Here is a 23,460-nt window from a genome sequence, read left to right on the forward strand (position 1 = left end):
GCAGGAGAAAGAGGGAGGCGGTGACCTGAGGGAGGATAAGGTGGGAGAGCACAGGGCCAACAGCGAGGACGACTTCGCTTCTCTTTCCCCCCCTCCCCCTTTCCCAATTCGGAGGCAAGAGTATAAACGGCGCGGTTTCCCGAGAGGCCGAACTCTCTCCCCCTCCCCTCACCGGCCCCGCCGCGCCCACCCTCTTCCTTTGGTGTCCGCTGCGCACAGCAGCCTGGACGGTGAAAGACCATGCAGAGGTCGCCTCTGGAGAAGGCGAACGTCTTCTCCAAACTTTTCTTCAGGTGAGTGGCCGCCGCCTGAGCGGGCACGTGCTGCTGGCAGGGTGGGCGAGAGCGAGGAAGGGAGAGAGCGCGCCGGCGAAGCTGTGGGGACCAGATGGAGAGGCAGATTAGCGTTCGCGCGGGAAACCGGGGGCGCCGCTCGCTGTACCGGGTCGCGCGCGCCCACCGGGTGGGTGGGGTGGGGGTGAGGCGCGCGCGCCCACCGCGGGGTGGAGTTTCCCCTTTCTAACCCTTTCCACACAGCGACGAAGCCTCGGGGACGACGGCGCGCCTCGGGGCAGCTGCTCGGTTTCCACGGGGACAATTGACTGTTGTCATTGCTCGCCTCCGTCCTGTCAAAGCCTGAAATGGTTAAGGGCTGGCATGCCGAGCTATCTCCTATCTCCCCCTGCTTCAGCAGGCAGGGGAGCACAGCGAGCCTTTCGACTTGGCAAGTAACATCGCGCTGCCTGAGATGCCAGTAATGAGTCTTGAAAACAGTTGGCAAAGGGAGAGGGAAATAAGGGTTTGTTCCAGGAGGAGGAGGAGGAGGAGGACCCCCTCTCTTCTCCGCCTTCGTCCTTTGTGCGCTGAGGGAAGCGCCGGCAATCTCCTAACTTTTGACCAGAAGCCAGATATTACAGACCCATTTAGTATAGAACGGATCATCATCCGAGTAACTTTGGGCAGTTCGGTGGCTTTTTGCTCGCCTGCGGGATCTGCTTGTTGCGCTTTCTGGGACTGGCCGACGTAATTCCGAGGACGAATCGGCCCGCAAGCAGGGATTTGCCTGGCAACAGGGGCCGGGCTGTCCTACCTACTGGGTGCTGCAAAGTGTTCCCAGCTCTCAGGTGCGAGGCTCCTAAAGGTCGACCTGAAATCCATGCTGGCTGATGCTGTGCGTGCTCATTCAGAAACGGCTGGCGCCGAACTCACCCCCCGCAAAGTGACTGAACTTGCAGTCTGATCTCCAAACCATTACATTGTACAGTAATAATTAAGAGCTCAATCCTAAACTAAATGTGTTATTCGTTTCATAGGAGCCAACTCCCAGGGGCCTAGGTCCTTTCGCGCCACCCCAAAAACATTTTAGGGCCCCCCAAATTGATTGGCATTTCCCTCCCATCAGATGTCAAGGAAATAAACAACTAACTTGACTTTCAGAAGACATCGGAAGGCAGCCCTGTTTAGGGAAGTTTTAAATGTTTGATGTCTTACTCTATTGTGTTTTAATTTGTTGGAAGCTGCCCAGAGTGGCTGGGGTAACCTAGTCAGGCGGGTGGCATATAAATAATAAATTATTATTATGATTAGTGTGTACACAATGTCATGTGATCGATTATGCGGGACAGGGCTTAACCTGGCTCCCCAATATTTTATTCAAGTTGGCACCCCATATCTGTTGACACCCCATCAATCTTTTCCCCACTGAGCTCATGACTCACATACTGTACATGAGGTTCTTGCCTGATCTCCCATCCCAGCACTGACCAGATCAACATTTGCTTAGCTAACAACAACAACAACAACAACAACAACAACAACAACAACAACAACATATTATTTATACCCCACCCATCTGGCTGGGCTTCCCCAGCCACTCTGGGCGGCTTCCAAAAGAATATTAAAATACTATAATACATCAAACATTAAAAGCTTCCCGAAACGGCTGCCTTCAGATGTCTGCTAAAAGCCTGGTAGTTGTTGTTCTCTTTGACATCTGGTGGGAGGGTGTTCCACAGGGAAGGCGCCACCACTGAGAAGGCCCTCTGCCTGGTTCCCTGTAACTTGGCTTCTCGCAGTGAGGGAACCGCCAGAAGGCCCTCGGTGCTGGACCTCAGTGTCAGGACTGAACGATGGGGATGGAGATGCTCCAAGGCCGTTTAGGGCTTTAAAGGTCAGCACCAATTCTTTGAATTGTGCTCGGAAACGTACTGGGAGCCAATGTAGGTCTTTCAAGACCGGTGTTATGTGGTCTCTGCGGCCGCTCCCAGTCACCAGTCTAGCTGCCGCGTTCTGGATTAGTTGTAGTTTCCGGGTCACCTTCAAAGGTAGCTTCAGCAAGATGGCTTCATCCTGTGCCTTCAGGTGGAGGATGAGTCTATCAATGGCTACCAAGGAGGCATTGTTCTTCTGAATAGCAGTTACCAGAAAGTGGAGGAGGACAAAGTGCTCCTGTGCTTAAGGTGCTGCTTGTGGGTTTTCTAGAGGTATCTGCTTGGCCACTGTGAGAGCAGGATGCTGGACCAGGTGGGCCATTGGCCTGATCCAGCAGGACTCTTCATATGTTCAGATCATGGTCACAAATCTTATGTGATCCTTAGGGTGAGTTCCCTGATTCCATCCTACGTATTTTTTCGTTTGCTTTAAAGCCAAGACACACTGGGCAGACCATATCTGATGATGAGGAGAGGCTACTTGACTCTTTTCTTTGCATTGTGTGGAAAATGAATTTAATACTAAGATGATGGCCATCCAAGGAAATTGATTTACACGTGGTACAGGGCAGATGAGAGTAGTACTGTATGCAGTTAATTTATGGAATTTGCTGCCGCAAGATGTGGCATTATATCACTCAATAGTAGTTCCTGGATAGCAACACTGAGAAGGGATTGTTGTCTTCAAGAGTAAGGTAAAGGGACCCCTGACCATTAGGTCCAGTCGTGACCGACTCTGGGGTTGTGGCGCTCATCTCGCTTTATTGGCCGAGGGAGCCGGCGTACAGCTTCTGGGTCATGTGGCCACCATGACTAAGCTGCTTCTGGCGAACCAGAGCAGCGCACGGAAATGCCATTTACCTTCCCGCCAGAGCAGTACCTATTTATCTACTTGCACTTTGACGTGCTTTCGAACGGCTAGGTTGGCAGGAGGTCTTCAAGAGTACTGGTGGGCTTTTGAGGGATCTGGCTATCTTCTGTGGAAAGCAGAATATTGGACTAGATGGACTTATTGTTTGAAACAGCTGCATCTTTCTTGTGTTCTTACATTCCCCACTTGTTTTCCAGCTCAAAATCACCCTTCCCAGGGAGGTTTCTCTCCCCCCCCCACACTTGTGTGTGCATGGACAGGAGATGGGGAAGAGAGGAAACATGGTCATTTGATTCATTTGAATCTGATGACATATTGAATGGCTGGTCTGTCTATATAATATGCCTGGTTAAAAGGTGGCGACCTTGGGTAGGAATAATGCCAAGGTACGGGATGTGATTTAAGGGCACATTTATATGATAACAATACTTTATTAACTCAAAACAGCTATCATCCCCAGTTCTGGTTGACAAAACTAATGATTTCCTGTCACTTGGCAACTCTAGCTTATACTTTACCATACCTGTATTTAGAAGTTTAAGCACGTAATCCTATGGCGCTTAAATGTACGTAAACCACAGGGACAAATGGGCCTTGTTTTGGTTATATATACCAACAGAAGTGGACTTTCATCCCTTCATTTTCAAAAGCTGTAAGACAAACTATCAAATGCTATTTCCTTTTTTAAAAACAACAACAACAGTACCCTAACATGCAACCTTATTGTTGAAAGTCAGGTATCCAAAATATGACGTAGATTAATTTTCTATTTTTATAGGCAGGCTGTACCTCCTCTTTTCTTGACTTCTTATTTTTAGCATGCCTAGCAATGAACAATAACATGTAAACATTAAAACAATACAAACAATGAATTTACATAATAAACATTACACTGCAAGACATCAAAACTGCACTTGTGTGTGGCTAGATTGTTTTCATATATACACCTCTATTTTTTCCATTCTAAAAATAGCAAAATGATGTAAAACAATGTTTTTGTTTTTTTTAAAGAAGTCACATCTCTTTAATTGTCCTTTGCTGTTTCAATGATAGCATTGGCCGCAAGTAGTATTTCAAGGGACACGGGTGGCGCTGTGGGTAAAACCTCAGTGCCTAGGACTTGCCGATCGCATGGTCGGCGGTTTGAATCCCCGCGGTGGGGTGCACTCCCGTTGTTCGGTCCCAGCGCCTGCCAACCTAGCAGTTCGAAAGCACCCCCGGGTGCAAGTAGATAAATAGGGACCGCTTACCAGCGGGAAGGTAAACGGTGTTCCGTGTGCTGCGCTGGCTCGCCAGATGCAGCTTGTCACGCTGGCCACGTGACCTGGAAGTGTCTGCAGACAGTGCTGGCTCCCGGCCTATAGAGTGAGATGAGCGCACAACCCTAGAGTCTGTCAAGACTGGCCCGTACGGGCAGGGGTACCTTTACCTTTACCTTTACCTGGTATTTCAAGGCAAGATTTCCACTTGGTTTCTTTGATTCAGAACTTGAGCATGTGAAGATTGGGTGAAGAAGTACTCTACCCAGACTTCCGAATCTCTCTTCAACCCTTTTGGTTTACATGAAATAAGGGTTTTTTTTGCCCATCACTGATGAGCTGTGAGTTTGGACTGGATACAATTAACCTGATGTATGATAGGCCAAGTCTGTGTAAAGCTCTGGCTATAGAAGAGACAACAGAGCTGTGGAGTGTGTCCTTCTATACAGTATTCCAAATCCCTGTATTGGGAATATCTAGATTTGTAAAGGTAAAATAGCAGGAGAGCCCTTTGACTCCAAATTGCTATTTGCAGGAGCTTTCCCCAACTTCTTGTATAATTTGAACTCATATTAAAAGTTAAAGAAAACAACTCATTTCAAACTGTATTAAGAGAGAATTACTATTGGTAATTCACAAACTGATAAGCATTCATTGTAAATTAATTTGCTCTTGTATTCAAAGCATCACATAGCATTGTAACATTACTAATTCTACCTTTTCACTGCTTTTGTCACTCATACCCCAGCTCTGCCATACTATCATCAGTATTTTACTGATACCAAGACCTTTGACTGATACCAAGAACCTTTTTTTGTGGGAGGGGGAGGGAGATCTACTCTTGAATCAAATCCAACAGGCTTCTTTTCTGGGAGAAGAAGAATCAGTAATCTTACAGTAATCTTAAATAAAACACTGATTATTAGTTTCCTGCTATTCACAATTATTCATGTTACTGCAGTAGAACTCTTAACTGGAATGAACATGCCAAGGTTTGGTATGTTGGATCAAAAGAATTAATGAAAAGATAGTTTCTGCAATTAATATTACTATTAGGAACGTGACAGTTTCAGAGGAACAACAAACAAGGAAACTACAAAAAAAGAAAACTCTTGCTCAAGATAGATACCACATCTTAACACACCCTCAACTGGCTTTAGTCAGATAAAGCAACAAAGAGGGATGAGATTGATGTTTTGCTTGATGACAGTTATGTGCATTTGCCTGATGACTGATAACACATATGTGAAACTTCAGGCTTCAACTGCAGTGGCTCACCTTTTGAATAAAGTAGTGTGAAAGAAAATGCTATTTTTTAAAAAAGCAATTACAGCAGTTCCTGCTTAGATGTTCTTCCTGTCCTATGACCAATGCAGACTTGTTTTAATTGTGAAGGATTAGATTTGCAGAGTGCCAATCTCAATACAGTAAAACGTTCTGAAGCTCATTGAGGGACTGCTTGAAATAATTGTGCCAAAATTTCTAGGTAAGTTGCAAAGCTAAATATCTCTAGCTAGCAAGCAAGCAAGAATCCAGCGATACACATATTGGTCATCATTATGCTTTTCAGCTAGCTAATGGCAGTAAAATTCTTTGCTTACAGATCTGAAGACAGAATTCTTTGCTTATAAAGTACACAAGCATAAACATAATTTTCACGAAAGCCAAATGAGTCCTCTGATGTTCAACCACAAACTCTATTGTCTATGATTATTTGCCATTATTGCAGAGTTTGATGGGGTTATAGTCCAACCACATCTGGACGACGCCAATATAATATAGGCAGTAGCTCCCCAAAGCCTCTGCTATCTGAAATCCTCTAACTGGAAATACCAAGGATTTTGAACCCAGGACCAATATACTTGCAAAGCATGTGTACCACCACAGAGTTACGGATCCTCATTTTTTTGTAACCAACAAGCAATATGAATTTTAAATATACATGCTCTGCTTGAAAATGATCAAGGATACAAGCAAAATAAACAAATTTACTTTTAAAGCTACTTTAGCCCTGAAATGTAACTATGGATGTTAGAAATGTTTTATGTAGGTAATTAGATAGCAGAGGTGTGGCATTCTACCAAAAGTGTTGTACCTTTCCTACAACACTTTAAATAATGATAACTACTTGGAGGTTAAAAGTCATTAAATGCTATGGAACTCTCATGTGTATGCCAGTTCTATGAAAGTTTACGGGCTGCCATTCCTCTATCTTGTTTAGCCAGCGGCGTAGCGTGAGTTGTCAGCACCCGGGGCAAGGCAAATAATTTGCGCCCCCCCTAACCCGGGGCAAGGCAAGTAATTTGCGCCTCCTCTAACCCCTAACCTGCCGATCTGAGGCGAGTTGCCGCTGGCGCTGCCGCCCAAACGACGCCGCTTGCCCGGAGGAGGAGGGGGGCAGAGAGGCGAGGAAAATGCAACATGGCCCAGCAGCTGCAGCAGCAGCGGCGGAGGAGGGGCTGCCTGGCGGGACCGGACGAGCGCTGAGAGCCGCTGCCTGCCGGACGCCTTCAGCCCGGGCGCGCGCACAGCTCGTCGGTTCCGCGCCCGAGGCTCTTCGGCGACTCCGGAGGCAGCGAGCCCGCCCCCCCAGATGTTGCGCCCGGTGCAGCCGGCCCCCCTTGCACCCCCCACGCTACGCCACTGTGTTTAGCATATTTTATGCTGAGAGATCAAGTAAATATTACAATATTTTGAAATATCCATTTCATTTAGCTTATGAAATCAGGGGTTCTTTCATGTTGGGTTCTTCATTACTACCTAGAAATAAGCATTTGTCTGAAGAGACTGAAATGCTAACATAGCAATATGTTTGATTCTCTAAACCAGGCATCCCCAAACTCGGCCCTCCAGATGTTTTGGGACTACAACTCCCATCATCCCTAGCTAACAGAACCAGTTGTCAGAGATGATGGGAATTGTAGTTCCAAAACATCTGGAGGGCTGTGTTTGGGGGTGCCGGCTCTAGACACTAACCAAAATAAAAATAACTATAAAAGATGTCTAGTCTTTTCTGCTGAATGACTCTTATTAAGGTTAGGGTCCTTGTGTTTCAAACCGAACACTGAATATTGCTCCATGAAAACACATTATTTTTATTATTATAGCTATAGATTTTCATTTTCTAATAATGCTTGAGAGCTGGCACAGCTTTGGAGAGAGAGAACCAAGAGATAACAAATGATGCATATTTGCATTTATTCTAGCATCTTTTCACTGGCCTATTACTCAAAGGTTTTGCCTTATGAGCACTTTGGTGTTAAATTTAATTACCACTATGAAACACAACATTGGTCTTGAGAACCTGAATGAGACTAGTGCTCAAGAAAGAGTGAGGGTGCTGGCAGTCACAATGCAGAGTAAGAGCGTCTGTTCTCCTAAACAGAAATAGTTATCTCGTGTATCCATTTCATAGAATCTTACAGCTGGAATCAACCAAAATGCCATCTAGTTCAATCCGTCGCTGGCCACCTACCCAGAATCCTCTCCTGGAACATCCTGTTCCACTCCGGCCCATAATGTGCCACAAGCAGGGCTTTCAGGAAGCAGTCACAGAACATATAGTCTGCAGGTGACTTATGTAAATGAACAGCATTTTCCTTAATCCCTTGTCTGTGGCAGAGAAATATGGGACAATCACAATATGGTTTGTGAATAAGAAGCAGATTTCAGCAAAACACAAGAAAGGCAACATTCCAATAGTAAGAGCTGTTCAGCAGTTGAACAACCTGCCTCAGGAGCTAGTGGCCTCTCCTTTCCTGGAAGTTTAAGCGGAGGTTGGACGGCCATCTTTCAGGGATACTGTTTGCACTGAACTGACTGATTTTCATGACTGCCAAGGTCACTGCCTAAAGTTATATGGTGGTATTCAGCTAAATGCTTGTGCTAGTGCAATGATTAACACAAACACAACAGTATTTTACCCCTCCGCCCGTCACTTCTTGCAGTTAGGGGACCGCCAGAAGGCCCTTGCAGCTGGATCTCTGTGTCCAGACTGAATGATGGGGTGGAGATGCTCCTTCAGGTATACGGAGCCAAGGTCAGCACCAAAACTTTCTGCTGTGCTCAGAAATGTACTGGGAGACAGTGAAGATCTGTTAGGACCAGTGTTATATGGTCCTGGGGCCACTCCGAGTCAGCAGTCCAGATGCTGTATTCTGGATTGATTGTAGTTTCCAAGTCACCTTCAAAGGTAGCCCCATGTAGAGAGCACTGCAGTAGTCCAAGCAGGAGATAACCAGAGCATGTACCACTCTGGCGAGACAGTGCGCAGGCTCTGTGTGAGGTGTTTGTTGGCTCTCCTTACCTTGATAGGCAGGGGAGCATCACCACAGTAGCTTGAGGAAGGGCCAGAATTAGTGCTGACTAGTTTCCTTGCAGACAGATGTTTAAAAAGGTAAGAAGGGCAGAAAATGCTGTGCAAGGAAGTAGAAAACCTTTCTCTTTCTCCCTCCCCCACTTCCAGTTTAGAGCACGGATTGTAGTTTCCTCAAAAAGTCCAAAGGTTGTTGCAATTACTCAGCATATCTCTGAAATTACCAGTGTGAGACACTGCCTAGGAACACCTTGCAGCATTTGCCAAGGATCAAGTTCCATAATCAAGATGGGCCACAATAATGTTCTTTCCATGCCAATTTCTATAGCAGACACCTTCATCTACCTGAAAAAGAGGGAAGCCAGAAGGCTGGCTATACTACCTGTCGGATGACTCATTATTCACATGCTGGAATGGTTCTCTGGCAGCTATTTATGTCAAGTATGTGAAGTTTCTTAGCAGTGATTATTGGAAGACTGGGCATTTAAATGTGGGGAGAGGGATTGTACCTGCTGTGATGGGAGACTTGCAAAAGCCGTGATTAAACCCTATAGGAGCAGGAAAGATCTGCACGTGAAATAAGTTTCCCTTTGCTCATGTAAAAGTATAATGCAGGAGGCTGAACAGACTTAAAATCAACAACTCCAAAGAGAGGAAATGCTTTTAAAGGGAGAGAGAGAAAAAACACACCCTTGCAGCTATTAAACAAATCAAAGTAAAGTAAAGACAATATCCCATGTACGTGAGAGCCTTGTATCATTCTTGTGAGGTGTATTTTGTTACCAGGCATTGAAAAGAAGAGGTGGAACTTGTTTTCCTTCTTTTACCTATATAACACCCTTGTTCCCTGCTGAGCTCTCTTGAGTATGTGCCTGTAATAACATCCGTCGTGACTGGCAAGACTATGACAGCTCTAAAGGCTCCTCCGGGAAAGGGTTCCTTTAAATGTCAGTCAGTAACACAGAAGCATGTGCTAATTCAGTGCATTTTTTACTTGTTTAAAAATTAGATTTTCCCATGGTACAGGAGCAGAGAGCCTCTTGATATTATTGCATTTATATCCTCTCCATCCTTCACAAGGAGCCAAGGACTATCAAGTTAAAAAAATTGGAAATTTATAAAATGATATTGAGCTGGTTTTGATCTATGCCACTAGGGCTCGCCATCAAATCTCCTTATTTAATTATGCTGCAAACTAGGTTTATAACTGACTTACACCATCACATTACAAAACGCTCAAGGATGCTGAACATCTGGAGATCACTGTGCCTGAGGCTGTCAGGAGCCACTAGAGAACCTCCCATACCACCAGGCTCTAAAGGCCCAGAGCCAAGGTCCTCACCAGCATCTTCTCCTGAGGATCCAAATTCCTCTCACAGTATCTCACTGGTCACCAGGCAGCAGGTTACGGAATGGAGGAGTGCCCATCTTCAGGCAAGAGGGTTGTCCTCTAAAAACCTCAAGTTCTTCAGAAGGGGGTGGATCCTACAAGAGGAAGTCTGAAGGAGTCTATAAGAGGTAGTCTGGAGACAGATATTGGAAAGGCCTCCTTCTGCTCTGGAAACTCTGTTGGAACAAGTTGTTCTCATGGAGCTATCCATGGTCCTGCAACCCCTGACCTGCCTTGCTGCTGGGCTTTGGCGCCAGACCAGCATACAACAAACAGAGGGGAGCACCACAAAGTGTTACAACTTGCTTGCAATGCTTAATGTTTATTTTGGGTGGTTAATCTATGGCCCTTCAAATGTTGGATTCCAACTTCCATCAGTCCTGGACAGCTTCTGGTGATCAGGGATGATGTCTAGCAACATCTGCCATGACACAGGCTGCCCACACCTGATTTATATGGTGTTTTTCTGCATGTTTGGAAACACTTCATATTTGTTGTAGTATATCCCCAACCTCTGGAGCAGGAACAGATTAGTATGCCTGGGGTACTGGGAGGACAACCTTTTGCTTTGCTATCTTTTGTGAAATATCCCTTTGCTATGATGTGTATAGAGTGCTGCAGGCTCAACATCAGGACCTGGCCAGTAGATTGGAATCTATTGGTACATCTCTGGATGATTTGCAGTAGATTAATAAGGGTTTCTGACTTCCAATTATTTAAGATTAGTAACAATGAAATGACTCACCTGTTAAATTAGACTGCTGAAATAAAGAAAGCTTGAGGTAACCAGGAAAATATTTGTGGGTTCAGCTCAATACTAGTTCTAAAAAATATATATCCTGGTGTTCAGCTGGTGCTAAGGGTACCATCTATAATGGATGCCCTTTGCCGTTAGTGTCCTAGAAAAATGTAATAGATCCTATAAACCTAAAGTCTGCTCTCATCTGCTATAAGTTGTTAGGGACTCAAGCAGATCAATTTCCTCTCTCTTAATCCATATCCTCTTCCCTCCAGATGTGGCTGGCAGCTTGAATATTCTGTGGTTCAATTGTCCTCATTCACAGACTTATTTGCTAGGCTCGTATCCCCCCCCCCTCGGTCAAAGTTTGTGAATAGTGAGAAAATCCAAACACCTGCAAAATGGCACCTGACCTGGACCAGAAGTATAGAATTGGAAACATCTGTGAAAGTAGCATTTACATCTAAAAGTCCAGCAGTGTTAGAAACTCAGATATATAAACTGGGTGCCAAATGGCTCCTTAAACCAGGGTTACAGTCGCTAAAACAGAATGCCTAGTTGTCATTTTGGGGGCAGTTGTATTTTCTAAATGACTTGTTGGTTCCTGAAATTCATTCTGGTTGTGGAGATAAAATATAATGGCTAGAATTCTACAGGATGTGTTGCTGGTCTGCGAAAACAGTCAAGATCCAGGGATGCACCTCCAGATGGTGGAGATGTCAGGTGCCATTCTGGTACCTGGGCATTTTCACTTGGTCACAAGTGACCGATAGCCAGGTGAAAATGTGCCTGGCAAATTTCAGATGCTGAATCTGTAACCAAACTACAAGCTACCAAACGACATAAACTTCAGGTGGCCCCTCAAAAGTCACTTCCATTGTGGAAGAAGGCATTTAGCCACAATTTGTAAGCATAAAATGTCATAAATATTCAGAAGTGGGAGACTGCTATCAGAAAACATAAGGCAGGTTCCTAAAAATGGGAAAACACAAGGTAATTAAAACACACACTATGCTGGGGAAAATAAGGAAGCTACCCTGATGATGAAGAAGAGGCAGAGAAGCTTATCTAAAAGGTGAATTATGAAATGGAAAAAGTGGACTCTTATGAGGAAACTGTATAGTTAAATTATCAACTTGTATACATAGAGATAATGGATATGTGGGAAGTCAGTGGAGATTATCTGTACCGGGACTGAATACAGAAGCATCCCAAATTGTTCAAATCATCAGTCCCTGGTCTGTTTTGATCCCAAGGTGGAAGAAGAATGAATCTTTTCCTGTATGCAACAGGAGTGGCTCAGTTTGTGTCCAATGTTCAAGAATCAAGAATCAGAACTTTATTAGCAAAGCCAACAGGCCACAGCTATACAAGAATTAAAAATAAAATAAAATAAACATAAAAGGGGATAAAAACAGACAAAAAGAGGTCCGTCAGATGAACACGTCTGTCACTCAGATGGTGGCCCTCAATTTCACAGCTCTCTCGATGTACCTTGCGACCTTCTCTGTTGTCTGACTGTCCGTATCAGAAAAGAGAGAGAACAGTATAATGTCTTGTGGACGGCCGGGGTTGGGGAGAATGAGTGGAGTAATAATCTCATTCCTTAGGTCTTTATAAAGGGGGCAGGATAGGAGGACGTGGGACACTGTTTCCGTGTTACCATCTCTACATGGGCAGAGTCGTTTTTCAAATGGAGTCTTTTGGTAACGACCTTCAAGTACGGCAGAAGGAAGAACATCCCATCTAGCCAATGTAAAGGCGCGTCTGTATTTTGGGATGGTTAATTTAGACAAATATGAAGCTGGGAAATCAAAGTGGGCAGGGGGAAAGTAAGTATACCATTGTGTCCAATGTTATTTCAGCAACAAACGGCTTATTTTGCTAGCGTGCAAATAACACAATTATGAGTTTTATATAGTAGCATGTTGCTGTACAAAAATAAAAATGGAAACCTGTTTCACTTTAATCAAATAGAATTTGGCACAGAACGCCACCAGCTACTCCTGCCCAAACCAGTTGGGATATCATAATGGGACAGTGCAGTGTGGGTGGATATTTTAGCGCAGAGCCTGCAGGTTACCTTGGCTTGCAGTTCTTCATCAGTCTGCATGTGCAAATGCATCCTTGGGTGAAAGGGTGCTGCAGTTGATTCTTGAATGCCCTTTTGGGTTTCACACAGTACTTTCCCATCCTAGGTTGAAGCAAGAGCCGCTCAGCACATCAGTCATTCTAATTTCTTTTTCAAACTGGCACAATGCCTAGTTACATTCTGATGAAAAGTAAAACAAAAGTATAGGCAGTAACAACTCACCAGAGACTGTTTCCCCAAAATATACACGGTATGAAATAGGCAGACATGATTTATGACATTTCCAGCATGTTGTTGAAAGTTTATATGATTTTCAGTCACCAAACAATCAGAATCATGGAGGTCCATGCCTTTAATTCGAAAGTCAAATATTTCTACATGTTGCACTATTTGCAGAAACCTTATTGCTTTCTTTTTAATTTAGCCGTTTTGTAAATGCCAAGTGCTGCGAATGTGGTTTTTAATGTGAAACAGGAAATTGTTTCCATTTATGGAGAAGGGCCACACCATAATACATAATAAAACATCAAACATCAATTTGCTTTAAAGATGTTTGTTCTCATGAATTTATTCATTTATAACATTTCATACCTATGGTGCATGGAACTCTAGTTCTGTGAGGGGTAAACTAAACTTCCAGGGATTCTTTTTTGGGGGGAAGGGGGGGTCTAAGGTGATTTATGGTGTCTACATTGAAAGCATACTTCTAGAAAACTACCATATTTTTCGCTCCATAAGACACACTTTTTTCCTCCTAAAAAGTAAGGGGAAATGTGAGTGTGTTTTATGGAGTGAATGGCGCTGCGCAGAGAGGGAGAACTGCTCAGCGCCCCTTCAGTGAAGCAGGAGGAGGAATGGAGCCCCTTCTGTTCCTTCTTCCGCTTCGCTGAAGGGGCGCCGCACAGCTCTACCTCTCTGCGCAGCGCCTGTCTCCTTCTGTTCCTTCTCCAGCTTCACTGAAGGGGCGCTGTGCAGTTCTCCCTCTCTTCGCAGTGACGTGCCTGTCCAGTGAAGCCGGAGGAGGAAGAGAAGGGTCTCCTTCTGTTCCTCCTCCCGCTTCGCTGAAGGGGCGCTGCACAGCTCTCCCTCTCTACGCAGCGCCCATCCTGCGAAGCGGAGGAGGAACAGAAGGGACTCCTTCTGTTCCTTCTCCAGCTTCACTGAAGGGGCGCTGAGCAGTTCTCCCTCTCTGAGAGGTAGAGCTACGCAGCGCCCCTTCAGCGACGCGCCTGTCCTGGCTTCTGCCTTAGCCGTGTGCAGCCTCTTCGGGCAGGGTGAGCCTTCATCCCGCTGCCCTGAAGAGGCTTGGCGCAGTTATCCCAGAAGCCAGATCCCTCTTGCTGTTCTGGCTTCTGGGATTCAGAATAAATTTTTCTTGCTTTCCTCCTCCCAAAACTAGGTGCGCCTTATGGTCTGGTGCGTCTTATGGAGCGAAAAATACGGTAGATATAGAACTGTAGCCTGTATAATTTCCAAATAAATTATTTGGGAATTATCCATAAAATGTTGTTGAGCTCTGATATTTCAAAGAATAGAAAATGCACAGCAAGCTTGAAGACAGAGAGAATATGTGCACTGTGTAAGTACTGAATGTCGTCCCCCCCCCCCCCCCGCGTAGAGGTGGTTAAGATGACTACTTGGTGTCTGGTACTCAAATACTGTATGAATCGGGGGGGGGGCACACATGAATGAGCTGAAACTTACTGCATGTACTGTCTTTCTTCTGGAATATTTTTGTTCAAAGATCTACTATTAAAATTACTTATATTTACAGCGTACTTTTGGACCAATCTAAAATGTGTTCAGTAGCAATTGGGTGACCATTTGAAAAGGATGGTTAGTAAAATGGCATAACTGGTGACATTGTACAAACTGCACTAATTCCCACACCAAACATTTAAAACACATTTAAAGCACCTGGCTTCCCCCAAACAATCCTTCGAACTGTAGTTTCCCCCTCAGGGTTGGCATCCGTTTGTCTCAGGAGACAATGGAGGAGTATGTATTTTGGGGGTGACATTCCAGGCTCAGAAGGCTTGGGGCTGATCTACATTATGTTGGATTTTGGGTCAATCCCTGCAGCTCTTTACATTTTTGTTACTATCTTAAAAAGTGAGGCTTCTTATCCTTGTAGTTCCATCTATGCATGAAATGGAGCAAAGCCTGATCGTTACGTTTAAGATCTGTCCCTTTATGGTCTGCATTAACGTAGAGAAGTTTTAAAAGCTTCAGTTTCTAATTCTTCTGAAAAAGAGTATACCATGTTAAGGATACAACATAGTGTAGAATTTCTCTGGGTGTGTGAATGTACTTTGTGCCTTGTTTAATGGGAAATGAGCATAAACCTAAAGAACCATGCAACCGTTTTGACTACGGGAGAAGCAAGAACTCTTGGGGTGTTAATGCTGTTAACCTATCCATTGTAGGTTCAAGTTGTACATATGTGTAAATAAACCACATATCATAGAGACACCACAGTCTCCGCTGTCCCTCATTCCAAGGAAACAAAAACCTGAGTAAGCGCCTGAAACTTCTTGAATCTTTGGGGTGGCATGCAACACTATTGTAGTATATATTATGCTTAATAATAAATTATGGCCAGCATCCAGATAATAGTTTTTGAGTGACCACAGCTTGTGCTTGGGTATATCCAGTTAGACTTTTACTTTTCATTGGTTGAAGAATAAACCCCACCATACCATGTAAAATTCTGTTTTTGAAAATCTCGGTTTCAAAAGTGGTTTGTCAAATGGCTTGAGAAAGCCTAAGGTCCCTTGGAGACTTGGAACTAGGTGTTTGTGTGTGTGCTTTTTATTCCAGGTGTATATGTTTTATATACCTCGATATTAATATGAGAAAAACATTATTATCTATTAGGTGGACAAAACCGATTTTGAGAAAGGGTTACAGACAACGCCTGGAATTATCAGACATTTATCAAATCCCTGCCACAGATTCTGCAGATAACCTTTCTGAGAAATTGGAAAGGTATGTATTAAAATTATTCTATTTTTTTTATAAGGCAAACAATAGAATTTTATAAAAAAATTCCTTCCAGTAGCACCTTAAAGACCAACTAAGTTAGTTCTAGGTATGAGCTTTCGTGTGCATGCACACTTCTTCAGATAGGTATCTGAAGAAGTGTGCATGCACACGAAAGCTCATACCTAGAACTAACTTAGTTGGTCTTTAAGGTGCTACTGGAAGAAATTTTTTTATTTTGACTATGGCAGACCAACACGGCTACCTATCTGTAACTAATAGAATTTTATGTTTTGTTCTTATGTTCTGATAAATGAATGATAAAAGTACTTTAGCAGAAGATGTGTAGTAATCTTCCTTATCTAGCATTCTTTATCCAGGCTTTAGAGCTGTCTAGTAATCCATATTAATTATATTAGTCTTTACTAATCTGGATATTAGTTTATCATCCTATACATCATTGTGAAAAATTGCCTCATTGTTCTCTGCTAATTTCTCATGTTGTAGTAGAGTTCTTCAATGTTTAAGTGTTCAGTGTCTAGCTTGAAGATATTCATATCATGGAGGTGATTTCTATGCAATTTCTCCAAATGATCTTCACACAAGCAAAAAAATTATTGTGATGCACAAGATCTTGAAATCTAAACAGAATAGAAACATATGAAGGTGCCTTATACTAAATCAGGCCTGACTGCAACCAATATATTAAATTTCTTTCAAAAGAAAAGTTACCTCTGAAAACTCTTTAAGAACTTGTGCCAGTGGTGTTTTATTTAGAGTCCATCCGTTCTAGTCTTTATTCCCAGAAATTCATACCTGTTTGGGTATTAACTTTGAGCTCTTTTGTTGTATCAACCCAAAGTAAAGCTTTGCAAGGTACTGGAAATAAAGCTTGTTCCAATTAAAAACAAAGAGCAACTTTCCTGAGAGGCTCACACTTTAACCCAATAGATTTATGCAGCTTCATAATGCTGTATTAAAGTATTACTGTGCTATAGATAAAGTAATACTATATGCAAGCCCCTCTTCAAAAAGGAGTTTCTGTGTAGCGGATAATTTCACACTATGATGCTTTCCAGCCAGAGTCACTCAAACATTTTCTTCCATTTCCCCCCTCAATTCATCCTAGCAGCTGCTCTGGGCTGGTGTTACAACAAACACATTATTGAATCCATAATCTAAAATCTCTCCCTATGTTAAATGTTTCCAACACTCTAAATATAGACATAGAAGATCATTCTGCCCAACTGAAAACTATCACCGTCTCAAAATAATAGGACTTCTGTTGAAGTCTTAATAATCTTAGAATGATCTATCATATCATTTGCTTTTTGCATATTTCTCATTAGATTCCTACGCTTGATAGATTCAAATAAAACTGTGCATAATGTCATTCAATAAAGATATGGGACGATAAGACTCCATTTCAGCATTATTAAAATGATACTGGCTTCATTTGGAGATTTTGTTTTGCTTCCCACACAGTAATTAAACAATCTGGTACCAAAGAATGGTCCCAGGTCTTCATATATTTCAGCTATCTGACACTGGTACATTGTGGTTTTTTTTAGGGATTTAATTGGATTTACAAGATCCTGAGGAAAAATAGTCATTCTCTATTTTAGCTTGTCTTCTAATGAAAGCTTATGAACTTGCAAATTATTTAAATGATGTAAATGTAATCATTTAAATAATGTAAATTAAATTATTTAAGAAAGGGGAAAGCTCTTAGATTGAAGATATACAACCTGAGCATAGGGTGGGAGGGCTGATGTCATGAATACACCTACAGACCCTGCTTCCCATTTAGGTTTTTAGGAGAAGTTGGAGTCAAGTCTCTCTGTCCAGCTTCCATCATTAACAACAACAACAACAAAAAAGCTCATACACAGAGATACTTGGCTTTTGTTCTCCATCCTAGGAGGAGTCAGTGACAGCAGAAAGATGGCTGAGAGTAGTGACCAGTGGTGTCATGGTAGGATAAAGGAAGGAAGTATGGTTTCATAGGCCCAAGCAGGTCTGTGTAGGGTTTGTGTGGGAGTCTTGCTAGAGTAAAGTTATAAACTTCAACAAACAGACAACAGCTGGTCCCTGGCAGTTCCCTCCTACCAACTTAACCAAGGCAGCTGCCCTGCCCTCTGCACAGACCTGGGTCCAAGGGTGTCCATGGTAGTGGAGAGAAAGGGGAATTACTTGGATGGAGTTATGGGAACAGATCCAGCAAGTATGGGAGTATTGGCACCTCAGGGCAGAGATAGATGGTTGAGTTGCGGCTGAGTTTTTGAGTGATGATTGAAGTTGGAACTGGGTTGTTGGATCTCAAATGTTTCCTTAGACTGGACAAAACCTGGTACAGCTGTCCCATCCATGGTTATTTATTTCTTCACTGTGCTCAAGTTTCTGGCCAAAGCTAAATCTTTTTTGGGCATTTCCTCTGAGTACTGGATAGTTAAATTATAGTATCAAAAAGTCTGTTCAGCAGTAGCTGACATGCTTTATATGCAGCACATTGAAAAAGTCACAAAATAGAATACTTTAGAATAGTTTGTCTTTGCTTTTTTTTACTTCTGGAGACTGGAAGGGATTCAAAACCTTTATTTGCCTATTATTTGTGTATCGGTCTTGAGGAGTACAACAGGTTTCTTTAAAACATACAACGTGACCTTTTTAATGAATTAACTCCCTGCAGAATGATGTATAGCTAGGTATTTAGATCTGCCAAATATGTGGCTGAACTACACTTGAACTTTTATTGAGCTATCAAGTAATTGAGGATCAGATCTTTGGGGTCTTTGCAAAGCCTTCATTTCATCAGTCACCTAGCTAAATCTCCTTGGATATACTTGAGTGAGCTGAACTATGCTAGAGTCACAGAGCTGTGTATTTGGTCACACAACTTAATGGTGTTTTCTCCCCACCAGAGAATGGGACAGAGAGCTGGCTTCAAAGAAAAAACCCAGACTCATCAATGCTCTTAGAAGATGTTTTTTCTGGAAATTTATGTTCTATGGAATAATACTATATTTAGGGGTAAGAATTTACCTTATTCCACTTTGCTTGTTGCGTTGCAATCCTACATCATTTTACCCTGTGCCTGGGATGTTCTAAAGAGCAAGGAAATAATGCCTTCAGTTTCATTTTTTAAAATCCTACAGGAATCATGGTTGATTGAATTGGAGCCAATTTAAATAAAACACCGGAGCCTATATATTACCCTGTTAAAACATATCTCTGTGTTAGCATGCATTTCCTAAGTGACACACATTCTAAATAACACAAAAACTGCAGGAATGGAAAACGACATTAATAATAAATTTATTTATTTCACTAAAGAGGCCAAATCAGAAAGTTCTTTTTTAAAAAAATGTAAGAAATATAAAGCCACATTTAACATTCCTAAGCCAGTCAGAGAATTTTTTTAAAAAAAGTAAATAATGGTAATTAAGGCAGAAGTGAGAACTTTATAGTCACTTCAACTTTATCAACACCCAAGATTAGCATAATTGCACACCATGGCCACTAGAGTATAATTTTAAGATTATGGGTGAGATCTAGTGATTCAGCATTTTCACTGGTATGTCTGGTTACGCTCCCGGTCTTTACTCAAGGAAGAATTATGCAATTCCTACCACCAGTGGAATGGAATATTAACACCAGTGCTGGGTTATCCAAAAGCTGAGAAATGTTTTTCGAAGAAAAATGACATTTGATATTTCAAAAAGCATCAAAGTAGTCATCATGGTAAAAACCAGAACTTTCCTAGACTTCCTTACAGACTTTTGAACCATTTTCCTGTTGCCTTTTTATTACTTATTCTCACCTAGACCAGGTAGTATTCTACTAACATAAAATAACATGAGTGAATCAGATCTTGTCATGTGTTGCAATCAAATCTATGATTTATTATTGATGTATCCTTCTGAGCTATATGCACACATACACACAATAGTTTTGACTCATTTTTAGAAAATGGAATTTTATTTTATGAGTTAGCATCATTTTAATTTTGAATTACATATGCAGGGCCTCTAAAGGTCTTAATACCCTACCCTGATTAACACTATCCCAGGACACAGAGTTGCATTGTGCAATTATTTCTTATTGAAAACAGTGGGGTACTATTTAACGGAATAGTTCTGCCAGGGCAAGAACCTCTGGCTGCAGAATGGAGCTTTCCATATGGCTCCTCTCCCTAAGGACCCCACTAAATATTTTCTGGGGTTTCCCCAGTCCAAGGAACAGATTGGGGGGGGGGAGCAGGGGACACATTTGGAATAGGAGAGGGACGGGAAGTTCCATTGCATAAGCAAAAATTATTTTACTAGTGGAAGTACTTTGTTGGATTTTAAATTGGAGTTATCGTCTTTGGCTTGCACCTGTTATTTGACCATAAAAACCATTTGTTTCAATGAAATTTTAGATAATAGTCTGTTTTGGGTCCTAAACGATCAAGATCAATACACCTTGGCAGAGACAGAAAACATGATCTTTCTCCCCCATCACATATAGGGAGAAGGTAGAGATCTAGGACTTTGTTTCTGGACTGATAAAGAAACAGAGGAACTAGATTTCACTTTATTTAAGCTTCTTTTCTGGAGTTACCTCTAGAGTAACAGCTGCTCTAATACTCCAGAGGCCTTTGAACCAGAGATTTGGAAAGGTTCCAGATTTGAGAACGTCACAGTGCAGTTGTCAGTAGTTGCATACGAAGATTTCACGTGTGTAAAATACTCTCCTATGAAATGTAATTTTAAATGGAGAAAAAAAATCCTATGTTGGGGCCATAAAAAGGTGATTGCAGTCATTATGTGTTTACTTGCGACACTGCTATTTGCTTAAGAAATCACGGTATATCAAATAAAACAAGGTGTGTGAATCAGCGTTATGCAACATGATACTCCAATACTATGCAGTGCTCATGACAAGCATAAAAGAGGAAACTTAGTGCTGGAAACTGGTGTTTAATCCACCTCCCACCCCTGTTTTGCTCTGCTGAAATATGTGGAAGTTCCCTGTCATTCACTTCAGAAAGCGCAGGAAAGAAACATTTGGCCTCCCCGCTCCATTTAAAATGTTATTGCACTCTTCCTTTGGTCTGTTCATTCTTGCTGTTTTCCCTATGCCTTCCTTGTAATTTTTCACGCTGCACGCAACAGCTTGGGTAAAACATGTTTCCTAATTTGCTGTGGTTTCATTTCATCAGTTTTCTTGTAAAGACGTAACACATCAATGCCACTGTCTTCTGAGTAGCATGCTCTGTTGCATCAATAATGGGGCTATGTTTAAATGAGAAATGGGAAATCTTCTTCAACCTGGGGGTCACATTCTGGACCCTTCTGGACCATCGACCAAGGATCATCGACCAAGGATCAGATGGCATTGGTGGGTGGAGCCAAAGGCAAAAGTGGGCTATAAAGAGCTCTTTAGTTTCCATCTATACAAGCACGGGTGGCGCTGTGGGTTAAACTACAGAGCCTAGGACTTGCCGATCAGAAGGTCGGCAGTTCAAATCCCCACAACGGGGTGAGCTCCCGTTGTTCGGTCCCTGCTCCTGCCAACCTAGCAGTTCGAAAGCACATCAAAGTGCAAGTAGATAAATAGGTACCACTCCAGCGGGAAGGTAAACGGTGTTTCCGTGCGCTGCTCTGGTTCGCCAGAAGCGGCTTAGTCATGCTGGCCACATGACCCGGAAGCTGTACGCCAGCTCCCTCGGCCAATAAAGCGAAATGAGCGCTGCAACCTCAGAGTCGGCCACGACTGGACCTAATGGTCCTTTACCTTTACCATTATGCAAGCAAAAAGTGGTATTGGATTTCAAGGACACATGGCAGCAGGGCTGGTGAGGGATATGGTTTAAATGAATGAAGAATACCAAGTATAACAGTTTTTGAAGGAGTGTGTGAAAACAGGCAATATGCATTTTATGTACAGACTCTGTACCTTCACAAATAATGCCTAAATACACTGGGTTAGTAACTTTCCCGACTGTAGCATCGCCATCTAACTTGCCTGCCTGCTCACATTCTCACACTATGGAGATTCTTCTTGCCAAAATATAAATTGAACAAGGAAGTTGTTGTACCTGTGGTTCTATATTGAATCATTCCCATGACACCCACTCACCCTTTAGGGTCAGCAAGCAAAGTTATATATTGCCAGTAGTCATTCCTTGTATATTCCTGTAAGTGCTATAAATCACTTTGGTACAATAATCTGAAAACTATTTGCTATCTCTATATGGTATATACACAACAAACATGAGCAAATAGTATCATTCCCACTGCTGCACAAATGGTATGATTTGTAAATACCAAACCACGACAGAAGTCTCTTGGATCTCAAGATATATGAAATAACTCTGTGATATTCTTGCCCTTGAATCTTACATACTCACATATATAAAAACAGCTGTCATCATTATTTTTGGTGCTTGATCCTAGAATTATATGGACTCAAACACACCTGCCCAAGCCTCTTTTTAATTGTTCTTTTATAAATATTACTCTTTGTATACTAAAAACACTGCTGTGTTGCTCCAACACAAGTCTGTTGTGTATCTTTTTTTGTAAAATTATATGTGATCATGTAAAAGGATGTGAGTACTTAAAACATGAGCTATATAATTCAGTGTGTAAGTTTTAGACCATTTCTGAAAACATCGTATGAATAGCAGCTCTGCCAATTGATCTGTTGGAAGTGATTACACAAAATAATGAGAAATCGATGCATACCACTGGCCTCAGGTCATTTAAAGGACAGAATACAAAAGGACACTTATGATCTGATAGGTCTCAAGGAAACTCCAAGGTCTCAAGGCAAACACTTAGCTTTAATTTTGGAAAGGAGACTGGGTGCCCCACGCAGATTTGCCCTTCAGCACTCCCTCCCAGCACCCACCACCTGAGGCAAGTTCTGCCCCACAACCAACAACCCACATATGCAGCAAAGAAAGATGAACGAGAAAGAACCGCAAACCACAAGAAGATGAAAACCAACAACCATATAACTGTGGTAGAATTAACTGACAAATTGTTGCCTTTGTTAAAAGATTTGGCAGGGTGTGATTTGGGGCAGGGATTCATTTGCCAATCAGAAGCAAGGCTTTGCATACAGTGTAATCCCAATGTACCAAGTACAAGCTGTATTGGATGAGAACCTTAGTTTAATTATACAAATATTAACATTAAGACTGCCAGAGGGTTTTCAAGTTTTATTGGCATTGACATTTCGCTCCCCCCCCCCTTTCTGCAGGAAGTAACGAAATCTGTGCAGCCTCTTTTGCTGGGGAGAATTATTGCTTCCTATGATCCGTCCAATTCACACGAACGATCAATAGCTTACTATTTAGCCATAGGACTCTGCCTTCTCTTCGTTGCGCGGATGTTGCTGCTTCACCCAGCTATATTTGGCCTCCATCATATCGGGATGCAAATAAGGATAGCAATGTTCAGCTTAATCTACAAAAAGGTAGGACTTGTCTTTTATTTACACGAGCTGTGAGTACAATTAAATCCATGGAAGACTTGGATCCTAATAGTTGGCTCGCATTGCAATTGTGGAAACAGTCCAGTGGTACAAAAAGACACCTTTTCAGATGCTGTTT

At 42.5% G+C, this 23,460-nt stretch overlaps 1 protein-coding gene across 1 annotated transcript in view; it reads left to right on the plus strand.

Moving 5' to 3' along the window:
- Positions 1 to 93: 93 nt before the first annotated feature.
- The window catches only part of CFTR (CF transmembrane conductance regulator), a 97,616-nt gene continuing 74,249 nt past the window's right edge, over positions 94 to 23,460 (plus strand). Inside the window, exons 1-4 of the mRNA XM_081211412.1 lie at positions 94 to 293; positions 15,753 to 15,863; positions 18,779 to 18,887; positions 23,109 to 23,324. Coding sequence (XP_081067538.1) covers positions 241 to 293; positions 15,753 to 15,863; positions 18,779 to 18,887; positions 23,109 to 23,324 — 489 coding nt within the window. The 5' untranslated portion in view covers positions 94 to 240. The remainder of the gene's footprint in view (positions 294 to 15,752; positions 15,864 to 18,778; positions 18,888 to 23,108; positions 23,325 to 23,460) is intronic.

The sequence above is a fragment of the Podarcis bocagei genome (genome assembly GCF_964188305.1).
Source record: "Podarcis bocagei genome assembly, chromosome: 10".
NCBI classification, from domain to species: domain Eukaryota; kingdom Metazoa; phylum Chordata; class Lepidosauria; order Squamata; family Lacertidae; genus Podarcis; species Podarcis bocagei.